A 20,757-nucleotide genomic window follows, 5' to 3' on the forward strand; every position below is an offset into this window, starting at 1 on the left:
GGAGTGCTTTTAAGACCTACTTTCATGAAGAGATGAATTATTTATAAATTACATGCTGCATTCTTATAAGTGGTTGAAAGTATTCAAGACACCTTTAAAACAACACTCTCATCGCTTCTCGGCCTTTTGGCTAAGATAAAGTGTAAAACAACACACTCTTTCATGCAATGTGAACGTCTGCTACGAAAACCCCATTTATACTGTTAGTTTGCTTGAAACACCTTTTCTATAATCTGCAGAATAAGCAAACTTCAGCCAGTATTAATAAAATTTTAAATGCTTAGAGTTGTAATTTAGATCTTACTGAACCTCTGTTGTTCTCTTAAAGTATATAAATAATTGAAGCCAATAGTCATGGTAAATTGGGTCAGGATTGGGGTAGAAGGTAGGTTTTTGTATTTTTGCATCTGGAAGTAATCAAGATAGTCTCTTTCAACAATATTTAACAACATATTTATTGAGGCCCTATTGTATACTTCAACAAAATAAGCATTTTAATTCCAGGTTCCTGATTAGAGTTGGCAAAGATGAGAAAAAGTTTTTCTCTGCCTCTACCTCTGTCTATAGAAATAAGAAGTTATTTAATAAAATCATTTAAAAAAGCATGAAACTGTTTTATGAACTAGTTCCATTAATCAGACATAAGCATATGCCACATCTGGAAATATTTTCTTCTTATGGGGAAAGTTGAACAGATCAGCTTAACAAGACATTATCCTGGAAATATTTTTTCCCACCATTTTTGTATGGCATTCTAACACCTTTTAAATGCATCTGTTTGTTTCTCCCTGAAATGAAGGATTATTCTCATAGACATAGCTGTAAATATGATGAAGCAGCCATGTGAATGACTCATGTGTGGGCTGTTTTTCTGTTGTCAGTAAAGTTGTATTTCCTGGTGTTTATCTTATGAATAATTTGGTGATAAATGTGTTCAGCTGAAAAGTTGTCAAGATACGAGATTTAGTCATATAGGAATGTATTTCTAAATGAATAGATTCATTATGTTTGTATAGTTTTATCACATAGCCAAATGTTTTGAGCTTAGATATCCAAAAATAACCTTGTGTAGTTATTATGTCTTTATATACTGGGTGCCTATTGTAATACCATGGAGTCTGTATTTAAATATATTGATAACATGTAAAATGTTGATAAAGAAGTTTCATTGTTTGCATAGTGATTTTTGTTTTATTTTATGTCCTGGGATATCATCCTGGCATTTATATGTTACAATTTAAACAAAATCTGTAACTGAGACTAGGAGATATGTGATTTATTAGTTTTAGGTTTGATAAATGAAGAAATTTAACATGTTTGGTATTGTTTGATGATTTTTGGTTTGTAGCCAAATAGAGCAGATACCTTGATTATAACTTTAAAAAATTTTCTAAAGTTAAGATTTCTAACCAATATAAAATTTCACTTAAACTAAAAGTTTATGACCACTAGAAATTGGGACCTAGAAAAGCACAAGGGAAGCTCTTTTCGTTCTAAGAAATATCAGACTTTTAAGAAGAAACAATCCCTTGTTATTCATGTTATCTGAGTAAGAAATAGATTGTGCCACTGCAGTAAATGGGGTATGGAAAAATGTGGGTTGTAATGACAAATTTATCTTGTTAGATGGCATCTTTATTTTTGGCCTTATTTTTTCCCTACCTTTTAACTTTAATATTCAGCTAGGTAATATTTCACATTATTCTTTAAAATGGTTCAGAATAAAATATGCTTGCTTATTTTTTTTTTTTATTGTCCTTCAGAAATCACAAATAAATACTATAAATATATAATGACATCCAGGACATGAAAAGGAAGAATATGGTGGATTTTTTTTTACATGAAGTCAGAGAAAGCATTTTTTAACATATATAATCATAAATATAAGCAGATAGAGAGGCAGCCAAGGAGGAATATTAAGGAGCCATGTGAAACAACTTGTTAAAGGCAATCCGAACATGTTTCTAAGGATTCAGAATAAAGTTAAAGAATCTTGTAAAGAATGTCCTTTGAAAGCCCAAAGCCTGCCTTATAGACTGATGCCAACTTGTCTGAAGAGTGATCTTGTCTTTGTTTTTATCCCATCAGGTAAAAAGAACTCTTAATTGGCCATGTTAGAAATCCAAAAGTTCAGAAATTCTCAAGAGAAATTACTTGTCTTAGGGTTTAATTGAGGATTTTATTCTTTTTTTTGCATTTCCCTGCCTGAACCCCAAAGCCTATATTTAAAGGTTAATTAGTATTCAGTCTCATTGTAATTGCTGATAGTGCTGAAAGAGGTTACCCTGAGGAAGAATTAATACTTTTTCTAAATGGGAAAGATTTTCTTCCACTTTTTTGGGGGTTAGAAATGTCCAACCCACTATGCTAAGATGAAAGACCACAAATAGGAGAAACCCTGGTCACAGATGCTGATGTCATTTAAAGGGGTCACGTGTTTTAGTGAGTGGGGTAAAATAGGTACCTGCCAACAGGGACCGGGCAAATAACAACATTGAAAGAGGAAGGCCTGCCTGAAGAGCATATAGACATATTGAGTAATGGCTGGAAACTGTCCATCATTCAGCTCCGAGCCTATCATCACGTGGTCATAACTGTTTCTCAGCACTGGCCAATTGTTACCATCTAGGAATCCTGGTCCGATATTACCAAAGCTTTTTAAGAGAGTTTTAAAATTTAGATATTTTCATTTTGGAATCTCTCACTTTACTGTTAACTCTAATGTGGACCAAAAAAGATAAGTCTAAGTCTGAATGTGGCCCATGTGGGCCTTGTGTTTCCAACTTTTAGTCTAGCTCAAGACTTAGAGGTGTGCTGTCCAATATGGTAGCCAGTAACCACATGTGACCCTTGAAATTTAAATCAATTAAGTTAAACTAAAAATTCAGTTGTTCAGTCACAGCAGCTTCATTTCAAGTGCTTGCTTGGTAGCCACAAGTGGCTTGTTGCCACTGTATTTGACAGTACAGATGAATATTCCCAGGCTTGCAGAATGTTTCAGGTCGACCCCAGGGCCCACAACTCTTTTCTATAAATGCTCTTTCATTTTTCTCTCTTCACAAGGAAGTAAACAGAACATTATTCTCTTTCAGCTCTATAGGAACAGGTAAACACTTTTAATAGAGTGTAAGGAATCTTGGATACAGAAGTTGTAAGGGCTAAATATCATTGCAAAGTGGAGGTCTTTCCTGGCCACAGTTCCTTTTAAATGTGGTTCTCTATAATGGAGTCACATCCTGCACATATTTAATTTACTGATAGTCAACTAAATGCATTCAGTATAAGAAAGAAAGGGAAAATAAAATAATATGCTAATTTCTGCTAACCATTTATTCAAGGAATGGGTGTAAGGAAGAGAAGTCTGAGTTTATTTCTTGTCTATATATTGACAGATAGTAATGTATATCTAGGCACACAGAGTACTACACATACTACTGTATTTGGCTATATATATATAGAGTGTGTGTGTATGTGTGTATATATATAGTATGTATGCTATCAATTCTATATACATATAGTGTTCCATTTTTAGAATATATAGTAAACGTATAGTATATGTGCTATATGCTATATAGTCTATATCATAATATAGCATATATATGACTTTTTAAGCATAATTTTGATTATACGCAGTTTGTCCTTTACATATTTCTTATTGCTATGTAAGATCTGATATCATTGTTATTTTACTTTTATGCCTCAAGGCAAGGCGAGTTATTGTTCCTCTACATTATTTTGACACTTAAAGAAATGAAATCTTTTTTGTCTGATTTCTAAGTCCAGTTCTCTGTGTTCATGCTGAAGTTCAACTCCTTTCCACATCCTGGCTTCTCTAGCTGGTGAGCTGTGGTCCCCACACCCACAGTCAGCCAGGGAGAGTAATGAAATAGCCACATGGTGGAATGAAGACAAAACATAAACACTAAAGAATATCTGCAGTGCCTGAGGCAAACAGAGGTAGAGGTAAGAGCCTCTTACAGGGCTGTTTAAACTTGGTTGCACTGTCATCTCTCTCAGGAAGCCTTCTTGACATCCTTAGTGCTGGATTCTATGCTCAAACAATATGCCCAACCATTGCATTGCATTATCCATATGGTAAAGCTTATCAAAATGAAGTCAGATTGCCCTAGTAGACTGTAACTCCTTTAAAGGTGAAGACACCTTTAAAGGTGAAGTGTGTTCTTCATTCTTACATTCCAAATGCCTAGCGAAATAGTGAATGCTTAATTGGTGGCAACAACAAAGTGGTATAAAGTTAACAAGGGGGAAAACAAATAACAGATTTTGGAATTGTATTATATTTCAGGAGTCAAGAATATCATGAAGGATCACAGGGTCAGAAGTTGTTAATAGTTTATTCTATAAGATATTCTTAAATGTGTATTGAGTCTTTTTTTTTGGCTCCATTTAAAGACAAATCACCTTGAGGTGACAAAGATGGCTGCCTGGAACTCCAGGCTACTCATTTCTTCTGCAAAATGTCAACTGGAAGAGTAGGGTATCTTTCTCATAAATGTCATCAAAAGCTCCAAATGATGTCAGAAAAATGTGAAATAAAAATGAAGCTAATCCTGTCAGTAGTCAATACCCAGCAGAGACATAAAGGTTAGATTTCAGATATTAAAGGTGATAGTATAGCAAAATAAATCACATCCTTTGTTTCTCTTTCTTGTGTTTTTTCAGTGGGGCAAGGGGAATGGATATACACGTATTGAACAAACACAAGCTAAATCAGTTGGGTCACATTCACATTCTTAACCAATCAGTAAGGTTGAGACACGGAATGTTCTGACTGGCCAGGCCAGGGTCATGTGAGGAGGGGTTCTTTAAAGGACAATGGAGGAGGTGCTACCAGGAAAAGCTAAGATGGCTGCAGGGAAGGCAATAAGGGAAAACATCCGTAACACTCCTTGAAATAATTTTAAGAGACTCCGTGACTGATATGAACCAGGTTAGAACCATGTAAAGTGAACAGTTGTTTTTAATCCCAATGTAGCTGTCTAATCTGTTTTATGTTTGTATGGATGTTCAAAATTTATCAGTGAGGGAGAAGTGGGAATCTATATCATAAAACACATTTTAAACATTCAATTTTTTTAAAAAAAAAAAACAGCATCGCAACTTTAACTCATTTAGGTCTTTAGCAGTTATTGCTGAAGTCTAACTGGTTATTTTTGGATAAAGTATTGAATATGCAAATTCAGACATTCATTCTTTCAAAGGCTGCAATTATTCTCATCACTTCAGTAAACATATTAACAAACATTGCATTTGAACACAAACACATTTGCTTATTAACTTGAAAGCTGCATCTAAAACCGCAAATTGCTTCTGTGATTAAATTTCTGATTTTCCTGTCAAACCCCAAATCAAGTATTGCCTGTTGATTTAGTGTGGATGTATTTCCTAAACCCAAATCCCAGCCTCCCCAAATTTTAGTAAGTTATTTTGTTCTTTTCACATTGGTTTATGTTGAAGTTTAAAATGCAATGTTTGTTTTTCTCCAGAATATTGTTTGTATGTCCGTTGTGCAGACCAGATTTTGTGTGACAGAATAGATATTCTGAAAGATAATAGCTTTATATAATCGACTGTGAGGTGAATTCTATTTGGGGATCATTTTTTAAACTACCTGAAGTCATTTATTTTCAGTTTTGTTAGCCTCAATTTCAAGTCGTGATATTGTCTAGCCTTATTAGCAAGTTCAAATGGAAGACACAATTTAGAGCCTACTGCTTTAAATTATACCAATGACAAAATACATCTGTGTTTATATTCATTATGGTTATTCCATACTAGCGTGGTTTTGTGGAAAGGTTGTCATTGCTGATAATAACTAATATGTTAAATAATAATAACTAGTAAGATAAAGGAAAACAGTGATGCATTAATTCCCTATCTTTAAGATTGTTTATTGACAATAAGGATGACCACAGTCAGTGAAGACTATGTGGAGGTTAGTTATGGCTAGGGCAGAGAATAGAATTAGATTGCTTTATTCAAGAAACTTCTACCAGTCCCTGTCATGTACAAAGTATGATGCCTGATGGTAGAAATTCAATAGTATTGAAATAGCCATTATCCAGTGGAGCTTAAATACTTTGAAAAGCACCTTTTGACCCTTAGAATTTAGGCTTTTTTACTGATTTAACTCATTATTATACAGATTTGTGTTTACACACACACATACACACACACACACACACATTCATTTTCTTTCTCTCTCCCAAACATAGTTTGTTCTTTGTATTGGAAGGCAGTGATTTGTATACCTTCAGTCACTGATGTTTTAGTTTATTTCCTGAAAGTGACAATGAAAGTTTTTATCATTTAGGAATAATAACTACCAGTTTTGAAATATCTCCTGTGTCAGGTACATTATGCTTTCTATTCAAGAATCAAAAATTGTTGGCCTCAGGGCATGCTGCTGTTTTAAGGAAATTGTATTCAAATTCATTTATAGGTGGAAATCTGCCTTAGACTCCACCATTATATTTTATTAGGCTTGGTCCAATTCTCTCAGACACTATCTTTTCTAGCCAGTGTCCCTGTTGTGTATAGAAAATGTAACTAAGATTTAAAAGAAGGGGATTGATCAAAGGTACGCTGCCTTAAGTAGGCCAGTAACCCAGGACTTCTAATTCCAGTACCCCAAATATTTCTCTCTGATTATTGACTGAGACAGAAATTCACATAGAACCTTCACACAAACCAGTTTAAGAGGATGAGAGCTCATTGAGAATTACTAGATTTGTGAAATATGAGTAATAAATCATTTCTCACTTGTGATTCTAAAAGCAAATTCTAATTTGTATAGAATGAGTGTTTGAACACTGAAGGCTGACACTGAGCTTATAGGATCATTCAAGAGTGTTACAACATGATGATTATGCAAAGGTGTTTAATCTTGTGACATTTACCACCAAGCTGAAGCTACAAGGCTAGTCTGCTTCTGGAGCACAATGTAAATGTTATATGATTGAAATGCTGGTGTGTGTAGCCACAAGAGACATGAGGTTGCCTTCTTTTGCTCCAGATCACTGCATTAAGCCTTTTGGAATGGGATTTGGGAATGCAAATATACTTTTATGAAGTTTTAAATAATTTTCATATTTCAAAAAGATTTCATTCTGATAGAGTTCCTGGTGAACTTTTAAATTCCTTGATAAAAGTAGAAATTTGTCACTTGTACAAAGAATTATGAATATGCATAACCAAAAGGCAATGTTTACTACTAAAAGCTTCCCAAATTTATGACCTGAGTGTGCCGTTTACCTCTCATACCTTACTACTGAGTGTTGTGTTCGTGAAGCCTGGACAGTTGGATTACAATTTCCTGCAAAGAAAATGAGTCTAATTTGAAGATTTATTGGACACATACATTGGAAAAGAAGGAGCTGAGCCTGCATATCCCTTCAGGTTTTGTTTGTTTGTTTGTTTGAGACAGGATCTGGCTCCGTCTCCAACACCGGAGTGCAGTGGTGCCATCTCAGCTGGCGGCAAGCTCCATCTCCCAGACTCAAGCCCTCTCACCCTAGTCTACCGAGTAGTGGGGACTACAGGTGCATGCCATCACACCTGGCTGATTTTCACATTTTTTTTGTAAAGACAGGGTTTTGCCATGTTGCCCAGGCTGGTCTCAAACTAGTGGCTTCAAGAGATCTGCCCAGCTTGACCTCCCAAAGTATTAGGATTACAGGCATGAGCCACTGTGCCTGGCCCTTATTATTCATTTCTTACGTGAATGAAAATACTAGACATACTTAGAAGTCAGTCCCAAATATGAGTATTTTGTGTTAGTAACTTAGGTATACTATTTTGTTTCTTGGGATAAAATATTAATAACTGTTGGCAGCTTAGGCCCAGAGGTTACTTGCACATTTCAGAGTTTAAACAAAGACAACCCTTTTGACTTCACATATTTTCAGCAAGAGGAAAAACAATCTGTTTAATAAGATATTGAGAAATTTTATGTAACCTGGGGTGAGCTCCATTTAATGATGACTAGTATTAGGCAGGAGAAAAATAATTATATTGCTTTGTTAAAATAAACATTCTTCTGGTTATGGCAAGTATAATTTAGCTCTAAAGAGTTTACTAACTCGAATGCACTAATACTTTGGGAACATATTTAAAAATGCAGGAACATATTTTAAAAATAATAGTCTTTGCCTTTTCACATAGTGAAATAATCTAGGGATTGTGTCTGTGTGATGAATACCCAACTAAAGGAAATGAGAAGCATTTGTGTGTAATGGAACAAATCTTTTCCATTTTGGTTCTTTAGTCAAAACTTAAGGATGATAGCTTTTACATCTTAGATACATAATGAAATAAAGTATATTCCAGCATATTTTATGGTTTCTTAAATCTTTCCAGCTGTTAAATCCATAAGAATAAGTGCTTCTCCATACTTTATTTATCTTTAAAATTTTCCATATAGCCACTGTACCTTGATTATTCTTCAGCCAAACACAAAAACATAATTTTCAAATGAAGCCATCAGGCATGCTTAGTCAGGCCATAAACATTCTAACTCCTGAGCTAAAAACTGTTTTTTCCTATAAAAACTGCTCTTTTTAGGTGAGGAAAACTCAAGTGCCCTTTGTCATGAGAGTCTTTCATTCAAAAGTGTTTGAACTTAACTGCATCTTTCCTGATTTGTGTTTAGAGGAGTTTGTCCTGCTGTAAGCATTTAGTCACTTAGTAACTGAGAAATCTCTTACAGCTTAAAAAATTAAACCCACCCACTTGTGATTTACTGTCAGATGTATTCTTTAAAAGTCAGTGTCAGTATATGTTCTCAGCCTACTTTTTGCTGACTTCTCAGGGCAGGTACCAATGTCCTCCAACCATATGTGGAAGACATAGTCTGTTCCATGTAAAAGGAGAGGACTAAAAGCATTGAATCGAATGTAGAACTAACATGTGCTTGATAGGAATGGAACAAAAGAGAAACAAAGGGGACAGATGGGTTTGCAGCCTTTGATGGGGCCTCCTCCCACACTAGCTATGACATTTGCCCATTTGTTGAATGCCTACCCTGTGGAAGCACTGAGCTGAGAGCTTTGCATACATTGTCTGAATAAATTTGAAGAGCAATCCTATGGGATAGATTGCATTCTCTCCATTTTATATGTTAAAAGCTTAGGTTCAGGAGTGTTAGGTCATTTTCCATGGCCATGCGTTGGGTGTCAGGTGAGTCCAACTGATAAACCAATGAGCAGTTGTTACTGAATTCCATTTCTTTTCATTATACTGTTGCTTGAAAGGCATAGCTAAGGCCTGGGGATTAGGCAGAGGGGGTGGGGGTGGGAACAGAAACTAGGAAACTAGGGGAAAAAATATCTACAAAAATGTGAGCTTCGGGAAGTCAAGAACCTTTTACCACAACTTCAGAACATGGAAAATTGTCCAAAATAGACACTTCATAAATGTTTTTTTTGCTGACTGAGAAGAAGGGAGGGAGGAAGGAAGAGAGGAAGGGAGGGAGAGAGGGAAGGAGGGAAGGAAGGAAGGAAGGAAGGAAGGAAGGAAGGAAGGAAGGAAGGAAGGAAGGAAGGAAGGAAGGAGAGGGAGGGAAGGGCTTTCTAATCGGCTGTTGAATATAAAATAGGCTAAATTAAAAGTGAGCAGTTCTTTTCTGCTTGTGTCTACCGTAGGCAGTCCATGGTTACTTTTGGGGGATGGTCTAGATCAATTCTTCTCAAACTTGAATATGCATATTAGACCCTGGGAAATCTTAAGATGCAGATTCTGACTCAGTAGATGTGGGGTATTGCCCCAGATTATGCATCTCCAACAGGCTATCATGGGGTGTTGATGCTGGCCTGCAGACCGTATTGTGTTTCAGAGTATTCACAAAGAGTGTGGATGGACACTTCTTCTTTATTTTGCTTGCTTTTCTGAATTTCTGTGGTTCTAGGACTTGGGATTGAATAAGATGAAAAAAGGTTTATGAGTGCTCCCATTTCAAATTCAAACCTTAAGGTAGACTTAAAATCAAAATGAGACACAAATGTTCATGCAAATATGAAATTGACTTGGGAAGGATCATAAGAGAATTACTTTACAAGTAAACCAAACAAAACCAACAGCAGAAATCTGCCATAAATGAAAAAGATGTAGCTTTTTCTTTCTAATTTTGTTCCAGTTCAAAAGAGAAGAGCTGGAACCTCCAGTGTGTTCTCTTAATTTCATTTGGGTCTTCTTATTAAAATGATGCTTTAAGACCTAAGGAGTCGTATGCGAAGGAAAAAAGAAAAAGTGAGAAACCCTTGATTTTTAAAATTAGCAAATGATAAAATATCACTTTGAGCAGTATGGATTAAACTTATAAACTCACCCATTTTCTTTACTACTCAGTCATTAAAACTTCATTATGCATTATTTCTGATATAGAAAATGATATAGACATACAATAGGGTATAATGATGAACTTCCATATAATTACTTCTTAATTTAAGAAATAAAACCAAAAAAGCTAAATTTCCCAGTGTAGGCCCCCTAAACACATCCTACTATCTCTCTGTGAGAGCTTTAAAATACCTTATAGTTGAAGTTTATGGCCGGGCGCGGTGGCTCACGCCTGTAATCCCAGCACTTTGAAAGGCCGAAGCAGGTGGATCACGAGGTCAGGAGGTTGAGACCATTCTGGCTAACACAGTGAAACCCTGTCTGTACTAAAAATGCAAAAAATTTAGCCGGGCCTAGTGGTGGGTGCCTGTAGTCCCAGCTACTCGGGAGGCTGAGGCAGGAGAATTGCATGAACTCAGGAGGCAGAGCTTGCAGTGAACTGAGATTGTGCCACTACACTCCAGCCTGGGCGACAGAGAGAGACTCAGTTCTCAAAAAAAAAAAAAAGTTGAGATTTATAATTTTCATACCTTTTAAAATACACTTAGTACATAATAATTAATTATATATTATTATATTATACTATATAATTATACAGTATAATTATATATAAAATATAACATATAATGATTATATATTATAATGTATTATACATTTTAATGTAGTAAGTAGATTTTAAAAGGTCTGAAAATTATAAACCTCAACTATGTTTTAAAACTTCACATAAACGGTATCTAACTGAATGTTTTAATTTACCTTTTTACGTACCATTGCTTGAGTCATCCCTGTTTATAAAAGTGGCCCATTTTCACAATTGTATAATATTCCATTTAACTTTATGCACTTCTATTTGAGATGATGTTCACATTTCATCTATTTGTATGTTTTCACAAAATATGTGCGGGTTAAATATTTTATATTTTAAAGCAGCAATTTAGAGATGGCCCATAGCATCACTGAAGAACTCTGAGCTGGAATTCAAGTAGATGCGACTCCTGATCCCACCAATTATTAGTTTTGGGGACAGTTGTCAACTCACACAGTTGCTTTATTAAAATCATTATCTATAAAATGGGCATGATATTTTTCATTTTTCGTAAATTATTATAAAGAAGAATTGATATGACCATTGTTATAATATGCTACAATTTACAGAACTGATGGCAGTGTAATTTCATTATGAAAATTGGGTCATCTAGGAGGTGGGTGCCCTGTTTTTTACAGTAATGTGTTCTTGAGATTGTGGGATGTGAATGAGTGTTTAAAGGTGAAGTCCCATGATACGTCAAGCATACTTACTGTTTAAAAACTTTCAGCTTAAAAACTCTTATTTAAAAACCAGCTTCTCTCTTCGTTTATCTTGAGGCTTCTCATTGATAAATATGGCTCTGGAGTGAGTGCCTTTACGTTTTCCCACCCCCTAGGTGGTGTTTATGGTCTTTTACCACAGTGTACCATTTTGTAAATAGCACTGTGATGGCTTAGAAAAGTGGAGAATGCCTCGGGGACAGGTATTTACCCAGACAAATTGAAATGGATAGTTGAGCACTTACCCAATTAATTTATTAAATGTGCTCAGTCAATCTGGATAAATCAAAGAAATGTGCTGTTGTCTTCCTTCATTGTCAGCAGGAGCTTGGCCTAAAGTATCTGAGATAATTACCTCAACTTTCTAATTCATCTTTGCCTTTGCAGACCTAGCCTAACTTTTCCCCTAGTGAGCAAACAAAATCATTCCCATCTCCTAAGAAACGTTTAAAACCCTTTAACTTATAGATGCTACTCTGTTGTACTTTCTACTGTGCTTTAACTTTTTGTTTCTGATACATACTTGGCCATATTTGATCTTCAGTTATGTAACACTTGAATAATATATGTATCACTTTTTACTTATATGAGGGATAATGTTTGAAGTAGATTTTATAATGGAGAGCCTTCTTTTAAGTTAAAAATACTAAGGGGGGAAACCTTGATATTTGTTTTACAGATGGCAACTGAATGGAAGTGATATTGATACGAGTATGGAACATCGTTATAAGTTGAATGGAGGAAATCTTGTGGTTATTAGCCCCAACAGAAATTGGGATACAGGAACTTACCAATGTTTTGCAACAAATTCACTTGGAACAATTGTCAGCAGAGAAGCCAAGCTTCAGTTTGCCTGTAAGTTTATGTTCACATGTCTAGCAAATCCAACATTAGAAAATAGGTAACTTAATTTGTATAGTTGTTTTGGATTTCAGAAATGATACGTGGATTTTATTAATTCAATAAATAGGCTGAGAAGGCAATTCAGTATGATTTTTGGACACTTTGTAGTGTTCAAATCAGAGCTTAAAGTGTGTGTGTGTGTATGTCTGTGTATGCAGGTGTGCATGTGTGCATGTAGGGGTGTGTGTGTGTGTGTGTGTGTTCTATTTTAGTATTTCACAAGGATTCTGTTTAGGGAACAGAAAAGAATGCAGTTGAGGATATTTTTATTAAGCAGCTACTGTGTGCATTGTACTGTGGAAAAAATGTGAAAGAATTGTCAGATATGGCCCTTGCTTTTGAAGAACATTTAGAAAATTCCATCTGACAAACCTGAAAATATTAAAGAACAAAGACTGTGAGAACAAGAAGAAATTAACATATGTGGTGACATGTTGTTGACTCCTCTGGGGTCTTGTCACAGATGACCTCACAGATTACCCTCAGCACAGCTCCCACTGAGGCCTGGGCTCTAGAAGCCCTTTAACCAAATAACCATGTTATTTGGACCTGGGTGGACACATAGCTCAACCTGAGAAAGTCGCATGCTTTCTCTAGAAAATTTGGACTTGGACCCAGAGGCCCAATTTATTTTTTATCTTTGCTTATTTTCTCTCTTTTTTTTGTTTCTTTTCACTAGTCTCTCTTTATTTTAGCTGTGTATTTTGTACATAATGCAAAGCATGATTACCTTGGTTCTAAGATTTCTTTTAGTTATTTACACCTAATAATTCTGAAATTGCAAAGCATGTGTTCTTATAATGAGATAGTATTCTTTCTGTTTTCCCCATAAAATTTTTATTAAATTAATGATGGGTCATTTAATGCATGAACTATTCTTTTGCTTTCTATTTTAATAATGGCAAGGGTTGATTTCACTTGTGCCATTATATTCTGTGTGTTCTGTTTTTCATACTTATTTGTTCTTTCCTTTGTTTTATCTTTATTTTTGTTCTGCAGGCAAAATATTTTTTACTTGTATCTTCCCTGCATATTTTGAAAGCTATATGTGATATTTATATTATACAACTAGTTACCCATAAGTTTACTAAAGTACTTTGTATATATTTCTCTGATAGCCAGAATTTGTTTATTTTTTGAAAGCTTCTCCATTGTAAACAAAGAGTTTAGTTTCTTTTTCCTCTTGTGCTATGTTTTGCAGTCTTAGTGCAATTTCCATGGTTATTGACTTAAATTATGTTATTTTAATGTATACAGGAATATATATGTTTGTATATGTAAAAATATATATGTATTAGTCTTCTCATAGATAATTGTGTATGTGCATATAGTTGTTAACCAGAATTTTGCCAAAATCTATGATGTATCTATGTTTTACCAGGCATTAGTGCCAACTACCAGACCTCTTCTTATTTTTATATTCTAATTTTTTAAAATTTCTCAATAAATATTAAAATATTTGTAACATTTACTATGTTACATTAAGAAAATTCAAGTATGTTTCATGCTTTTTCATTTCAAGGAATGTCATCATATTCTCTTAAATGTGAGGATATCATTTGGTTGATAATAAATGTTGAGTCTTGGAGCTGTTTAACAGAGAATTCCAAGTGTTTTGCTCTGTTGTCTTCTGAAATTAGTGCTGCTGAAGAGAGGAAGGTGGCCAGACTAATTTCTGGCTTTGGGGAGCTTATCATCACCCCTTGTATTTTGGGGTTCACTTGGTTGTATATAGGAGGATTATTTTTTCTTCCTCTTTGTAGTTTAAAACATACAGATTTCCAGCATATAGGTAAGTTTAGGTTATTTTAATTTACTTTGCTTAGAACTTGAAAAATTCTTTTTTTGTACTTATACATTTTGTATACAGTTCAGGAGAGTTTCCTTTTATATATTTTAGTTTTATGTTCAATTTATATTTTCAAATGGCATGATCATTTATGTTGGATTTCTTTTTTTGTGTCTCATTCTTTGAAATTCTTTTCATCTCAGACTGTTCTTTCCTATGACTTCCTATTCCTGATTCATAGGTACCACATCTTTTTGTATTCTTTTGAAGGTACAGTCAGTTTTCTGAATTGCTATTTTAGCTCTTAGAGGCAGGGTTTCCTCCACCACTTCCATTTGGTGTTTCCATTTCTATGCTTAAGTATGTTCAATAGGTCCTAAAACAAATCGTGTCTAAACTCAGTCTTTGTCTACAAGGTGGTGTTGGTGGACTACCCAGGCCCTACAGTCTTTGCCCTGTGAAGAGTGGGAGATGAGCAATTCCCAGCCTAATTCCTTGTTTCTAGGAGTCATTCCTCTTATAAAGTGATACATACATTCCTCTAGTGATGTTTTTCTACTATAGTTTCTTCATTTCATACCTGATAACATGTGAAGAAATATAATTAACTTACAGATATTTCCTCAGTCAGTCCCTCTTGAAAAGTATGACTTGTATGAGAAAAAAAAAGTATGACTGAGTGTATGAGAAAATACCTTTAAAATTATCTTACACCTCTTGCAGTCTGCTCTAGTTCCTGGCCAGCACTTTATAGAGGCAGAATGGGGTGAAGTTTTTGAATGAGGGATGAGATTTTACTCTACTTAGGAGCTAATAAGCTAGTCTGTTACTGTTTCATGGATGCTGGAAGAAGACGTGAGACTACCAGGTCAGTGACTAAGGACTTTATTATTCTTACAACATAAAGCATCAGGAGGTATAGCATGTTTGATTGAGTTCCCCTTAACTCCAAGTCCCACAGAGAGATGCAATAAGGCTAGGATAGATACTGCACCCATCTGTGAGAAACATTGGGCTTAGAGAATCCATCTCTTTTACAGCAAACAGTAAGCAAGCCTGGTCCTTGTCCTAGAGGGAGACATTACCTTATCCCTCCAGGTTACTTTCTGCAAACACATCCCTGAGATGAGGACATGGCAATGAGCAGTTAGACCATTCATTCCTTCATGGCACACCCGGCAAAAACTTGCAAGAGAGCCCGGAGCACATGGCAGATTGCCTCTCCCAACAGAAATAGTTAATTTTTTTTGTTTGGTACTGTCCTTGAGTTTCTGAGTTGGGGTGCACCATGTGAGGATACATAAGGTGAGTAAAGTACAAACTATTTTCCTACCTTTGTTATAATTCTCCCTTTCATAAAGCAAACCTAAGATGTAACATTGAATACCTTAGGTTTCCCCTCAGTCTGTCCCCCTCTACTTTACAAGTTTTATTTATTCCCCATATATTGACATTTAATTGCTTAGCTGTGTTGCTGTACAGTGAAATTATATTTTTTGTTTTATTCAAACTTTTGGTGTTTTTCTAAGTGTTTTATTTGGAAGTTACAAGAACAACATTGGGTATTCTTCACCTGACACCACAATGGACTGGAAAGATAAAAAATGTGTTTTAATATTCATGTGGTTGGGACATAGATTTCTGATAAAGAAACCAAAGAAGATGGCAAAAGAAGTAGAAGTTATTTAATACATCAGTAATTCCAAATTATTAGCTACAGTAGAACATTGCTTTAACTTCATAGCCTTGAAGAAAAAGTAATACGCTAACTGAAAGAAGAGATTAGAATGGAGACCCTTGTATTGTATTAGTAGGATGCTCATGACTTCAGAGGAATCTTAACTGTCTTTGCTGCAGGCAAATGGATGTTCAAGTGCTGTCATTGAAAAATGTTCTCTCTAATTGTTCAATTTAGCTGTGTCTCCTCTCTTGACTATGTTGTATGTTTATATGATTAGCCGTAATTTCTTTGTTTCTCTTAGCTATGGAGAAAGTACTTCTGTGTCCTTCATAGATAAATGAGTAAATGAAAATATGATCGATGCTCCACTTTTAACACTAGTGAAAAACTAAAGAAATTGTATCTTAGTTTTCCAGTTGCTTGAAAATAGTGGTTGTGATAAAATGAAAGTGAAAACGCCATACATCTGATATATTTACCCGAGATTTTATAGATTCCCTTTACCAGATAATTATCAGCTAGTTTAGTTTTTATAATGAATTATTTATTATTTTAAATTATTTTCTTAGTTTTACTGGGATAGTGGTGCTGTCTTTCTCCTTTATTCTGTTAATATGGTGAACATTTATTAGTATTAAGTGACCTTCTGTTCCTGGGTTAGTTTCAACTTGGTGTTTATGCAATTTGAAAAAATACTTCGATGTTAGCTGTTTGCTGATATTTTCTGTAGTACTTTTGCCTGTTTATCCTTTTCTGGCTATCCTTTTTTGGCTTTGCTTTCAAAGTTATTTTCACCTCTAAAAGTGACCTGGAGATTATTCCTTATTTTTTCTATTCACTTGAAAACATTGAGAAATAGTGGAATTATCTTTTCCTTGAAAAAGATGTATAACTTAGGCTTGGAGTTTCCTTTGATGAAATGTTTTAACTTTTGGTTGAATGTATTGAGTAGTTATAGGACTAATCATACTATTTCTTTGTGATAAGTTACATTTTTTCCAGGAATTTTATCCATTTCATTTATGTTTTCTAATATATTGGTAAAAATGTTTCAAATGTTTTAAAGTTATTTTTCTCATTTCTGCTTTATCTAGACATATATTTAATGTTCCTTTATAAATATCGTCTTGGTACAGTTTTAGAATATAATTTGTTAGAATTTGATGTTATTATTCCTCACTTTCAAATTTCTACACTCTATTGCATTCGTTCTTCTCTTATCTTTATTCTTCCAAAGTTCTGGTATTTTTTATAATTCTTTTCTAATTATTTAACTTGTATGGTTAACTTATTGTTTTCTAGACTTTATTCTCTTCTCATATAAATTTGTATGGTTTTAAATTTTCCTGAAAGTACAGTTTTAGCTATATTCGAAGATTAGACATATAGCATATTTGTTATGTTTCAGTTCAGTAAATGTTATAACTTCATTATGATTTTCTTTGATTTATGAGTTATGAGATGTGACATGTATTTTAGATTTCCAAACGTGGAGTTTTACAGTCATCTCTTGATACTGATTTCTAATGTAGTAGCCCATTGACCAGACAATGGACTATAAGATATTAATTCTTGGAAATTGTTGATATTTTTTCTGTGGCCAACATATGATTAGTTTTTTATAAATGATTCCTATGTCCTTGAAAAAAAAAAAAAGGATATTATCTTAATACTGGGTATGGTGTTCTCCATATGTTCATTGGGTTAAACTTGTTAATTTTGTTGCTCAAATCACCTGTATCATTACTGATGCCTAATCTATCATTTTTCTTTCACATTGATGGTGGCTTTTTTAGTTTCTCCTGGTATATCTATTTAAACTGTATGTATTTTGTGTCTAAAATTATTTGTGGCTAAAAATTTAGAATGACTGTATTTTTTGTCAACAATGGTGACACTATCTTTAATAGAGCATCTTGCCTTCTAGTTTATATGGCAACATATTAATGTTGTTATCTTAATACAGTCTGATTTTTATGTTCTTTTTTTTTCTTTCTTCCTTTCACGTGGGTTGGTTGAATTGCCTTCTCCCTCAAAAGGATGTTATACATTCTACTTATTTTCTTATAGTAACTGTCCTAGAAATTTTTGTATCTATGTTTAACAAAGTCTAAGGTTAACCAATATCTCCAACAATGAGGATTATAATGTTTTAACCAGTACAGCCCACCTCCAGAATCTCATACTATTTTTGCTGAATATTTTTTGTTGAATTTTTAACCCTGTGAATTAGACAATACTGCTAGTGTTCCAATTATCTTCTAGTTTTTCTTCTGTATCAGAAATAATGTGAGCATGTGCAAATGTCTCCTTTTTTTATTTTTAAGGAAAACATCAAGCTTTTGTGCCTATTTTCTCTATTTTTCCTTTTTAGAAGAAACTACTTTCAAGATTTTGACTGTCTCTTTTGGTATTTATCTAAATTTTTGTGAATAACTTGCTTATATTGCAACTTACTGATTTTTTTTTTTTTTTTTAGTTTTAAGTTTTACTGTTGACCATTAACTATGCCAACTGATGCTACAACACTCTCCTACCACCACCTTACCACCACAGCAATATGATGTTGCATTATTATGAGGCTTACAAAAACATTAATTTTTAAGCTATAATTCTCACAAAATACAAAAAGAAAAATAGTCAAATGCACACTGCATTTCACTGAATGTGCCACAACTGGACAGAGTCCCCAGTGATCACAAGACAATTTCTCAAACAAGCTCACATCCAAGACTTCACAGAGGATAAAAATTTTGACCTGCCTGTGTTTGAAACTGGAAGATGGGAAGAAGACTGTAGAAGACTGGAACCAATTTCCTGTTGATTCATATTTGAGTAAGCATCAGCTTAGGCCATGTTGTTATAGGATTTTATTGGGCCATAATTTCAGTTAGGCCAATATTCAGTGTTTACATTACTGTAACTTTGTAAAGGATATCCAGAGATGAGTTTTACAACAAACAATAATTCTGATCATTTTTTCCTTTGGTGAATGATTTTTCTTTTTCTAGTAGTGGTCTTGTTACATTATTTTATTTCTTGATTTTCTATAGTCTCATACTTAAGTCATCCAAAATTTTGGCCAAATTTTTGGATGTCCTCTCAGATAGTGAGATGTAATCAGATACTCTGTTAGTTTTATCTTCTTGGGGAATTATATCCTAGAGCCGTCGGAGTGCTCCAATTGGATTGGTTTTCCTGTATATCAGGAGCAAAATGGTCTTTCTGGGATCTCCCTTCACCATCACTCACTCTAATGATCTCCTACAAATCTCTGCTGTGTCCACACCCACATACATCTTCTTTTTTCTTAGTGTTCATTGTTTTGGGGTTTCATGTCCTCCATGTCCTAAAACAGGATGCATGATATTTTTTATTGTTCTAGAATATGTATTCTAAAAATTAGTGTACTGGCATACTCAATCGAGAGACTTGGCTTAACTTAGTGTGAATAATATGTTACAAATCTTTTTCTTTCAGGATGTTGAAGATACTTCGCCTTGCTAACTAGCTTGCAGTGCTGCTGTTGTGAAATATGATGACATTTTGATTTGTGATATCTTGTATAGAGAGGCCTGTTTTTCTCTAGGGAAGCTTCTAGGTCTTCTCTTTGCCTCTAGTTTTTCATTATGGCAAAAAACACAGTTACTTTTGCACCATCCTAATCAAATTCCATAATGACTTGATTTGTTATGGGTTGAGTTTTATTTCACATCGTGGTTACTCTGTAGGTCCTTGTAGTTTCAAAACATGCGTCTTTTAATTATGGGAGCTGTTATGATTTGCTGTCTTTAGTTTTCTCTGTTTTCTATTTCACACATATTATTGCTTGCATTTTGAACCACCTGGAATAGATTGTTTCTCTCAACCCTTCCTCCCTCCCCCAGACAGTCTGTTCAAAGTTCCTTCTCTTTGACTTTTACCTCTATTCTTGATAGGCCACTTTAGTCCTTTCTTTTAACACTTCTATTGAGTTTTTAATATTACCATAATATTTTTAACAATTTAAGAGACTTTTATATTTGAAATTTCCTTTCTATAGCATATTCTAGTGTAATAGTTATAAAAGCGTCTCATATCTACATCAAGATATGAATGATGGTTGTTTGCTTTTATGTTTTCTTCCCTCATAGGAACTGTTTTATCCAGGTTGTTTCATTTCAGTTTTGCGTTGGTTTGTTTCTCCCTTTCAAGTGAGAAACCTTTTTGCAGCTATCTGGTTATATTTGGTTGTTGGCACAAACTTAGGAGGTGGAACTAAAAACCTAATGGAAACTTACATGTGCCTGAGCAGAGTTTGTCATCAGGAGGGTCGCTATAGTGTCGCTCATCTCACTGGGCTCACCTCGTTATTACATCTTTCTTTTTGAGAAAGCCAGATTCCTCAGAGGGGAAAGAAATCCAGTTTTCTTTCTTGAGGGCCAAAACCTCCACTGGCTTCTTGGAGCTAAGCAGAAAAGAGACCTTGGGGGATTGCAGAATCCAGTGTGCATACATGCATTTAATGTACCTTACAAGACCCTCCGTAAAACATCATCTCCAGTTCAGACAGCCTCTCCTTACCCCTTTTTGAGAATAAGCCTCTTCTCTTCTGGTGTGGAGGAGGGCACTCACCTGGCTATGTGACGGGACAGAGAATCTGGATTCGTAACTGCAGCTTCAAATTCTTACCTTCCCATTGTCATATTTCATTTCCTCTTCCAGAGGTGCCTGCTACCCC

At 34.6% G+C, this 20,757-nt stretch overlaps 1 protein-coding gene across 1 annotated transcript in view; it reads left to right on the forward strand.

Annotated features, from left to right (window-relative positions):
- Positions 1-20,757, forward strand: part of CNTN3 (contactin 3) — a 266,384-nt gene that overhangs the window by 29,039 nt on the left and 216,588 nt on the right. Inside the window, exon 3 of the mRNA XM_026446851.1 lies at positions 12,344-12,519. Within this exon, the coding sequence (XP_026302636.1) occupies positions 12,344-12,519 (176 nt within the window). The remainder of the gene's footprint in view (positions 1-12,343; positions 12,520-20,757) is intronic.

Source organism: Piliocolobus tephrosceles, chromosome 2 (genome assembly GCF_002776525.5).
Source record: "Piliocolobus tephrosceles isolate RC106 chromosome 2, ASM277652v3, whole genome shotgun sequence".
NCBI classification, from domain to species: domain Eukaryota; kingdom Metazoa; phylum Chordata; class Mammalia; order Primates; family Cercopithecidae; genus Piliocolobus; species Piliocolobus tephrosceles.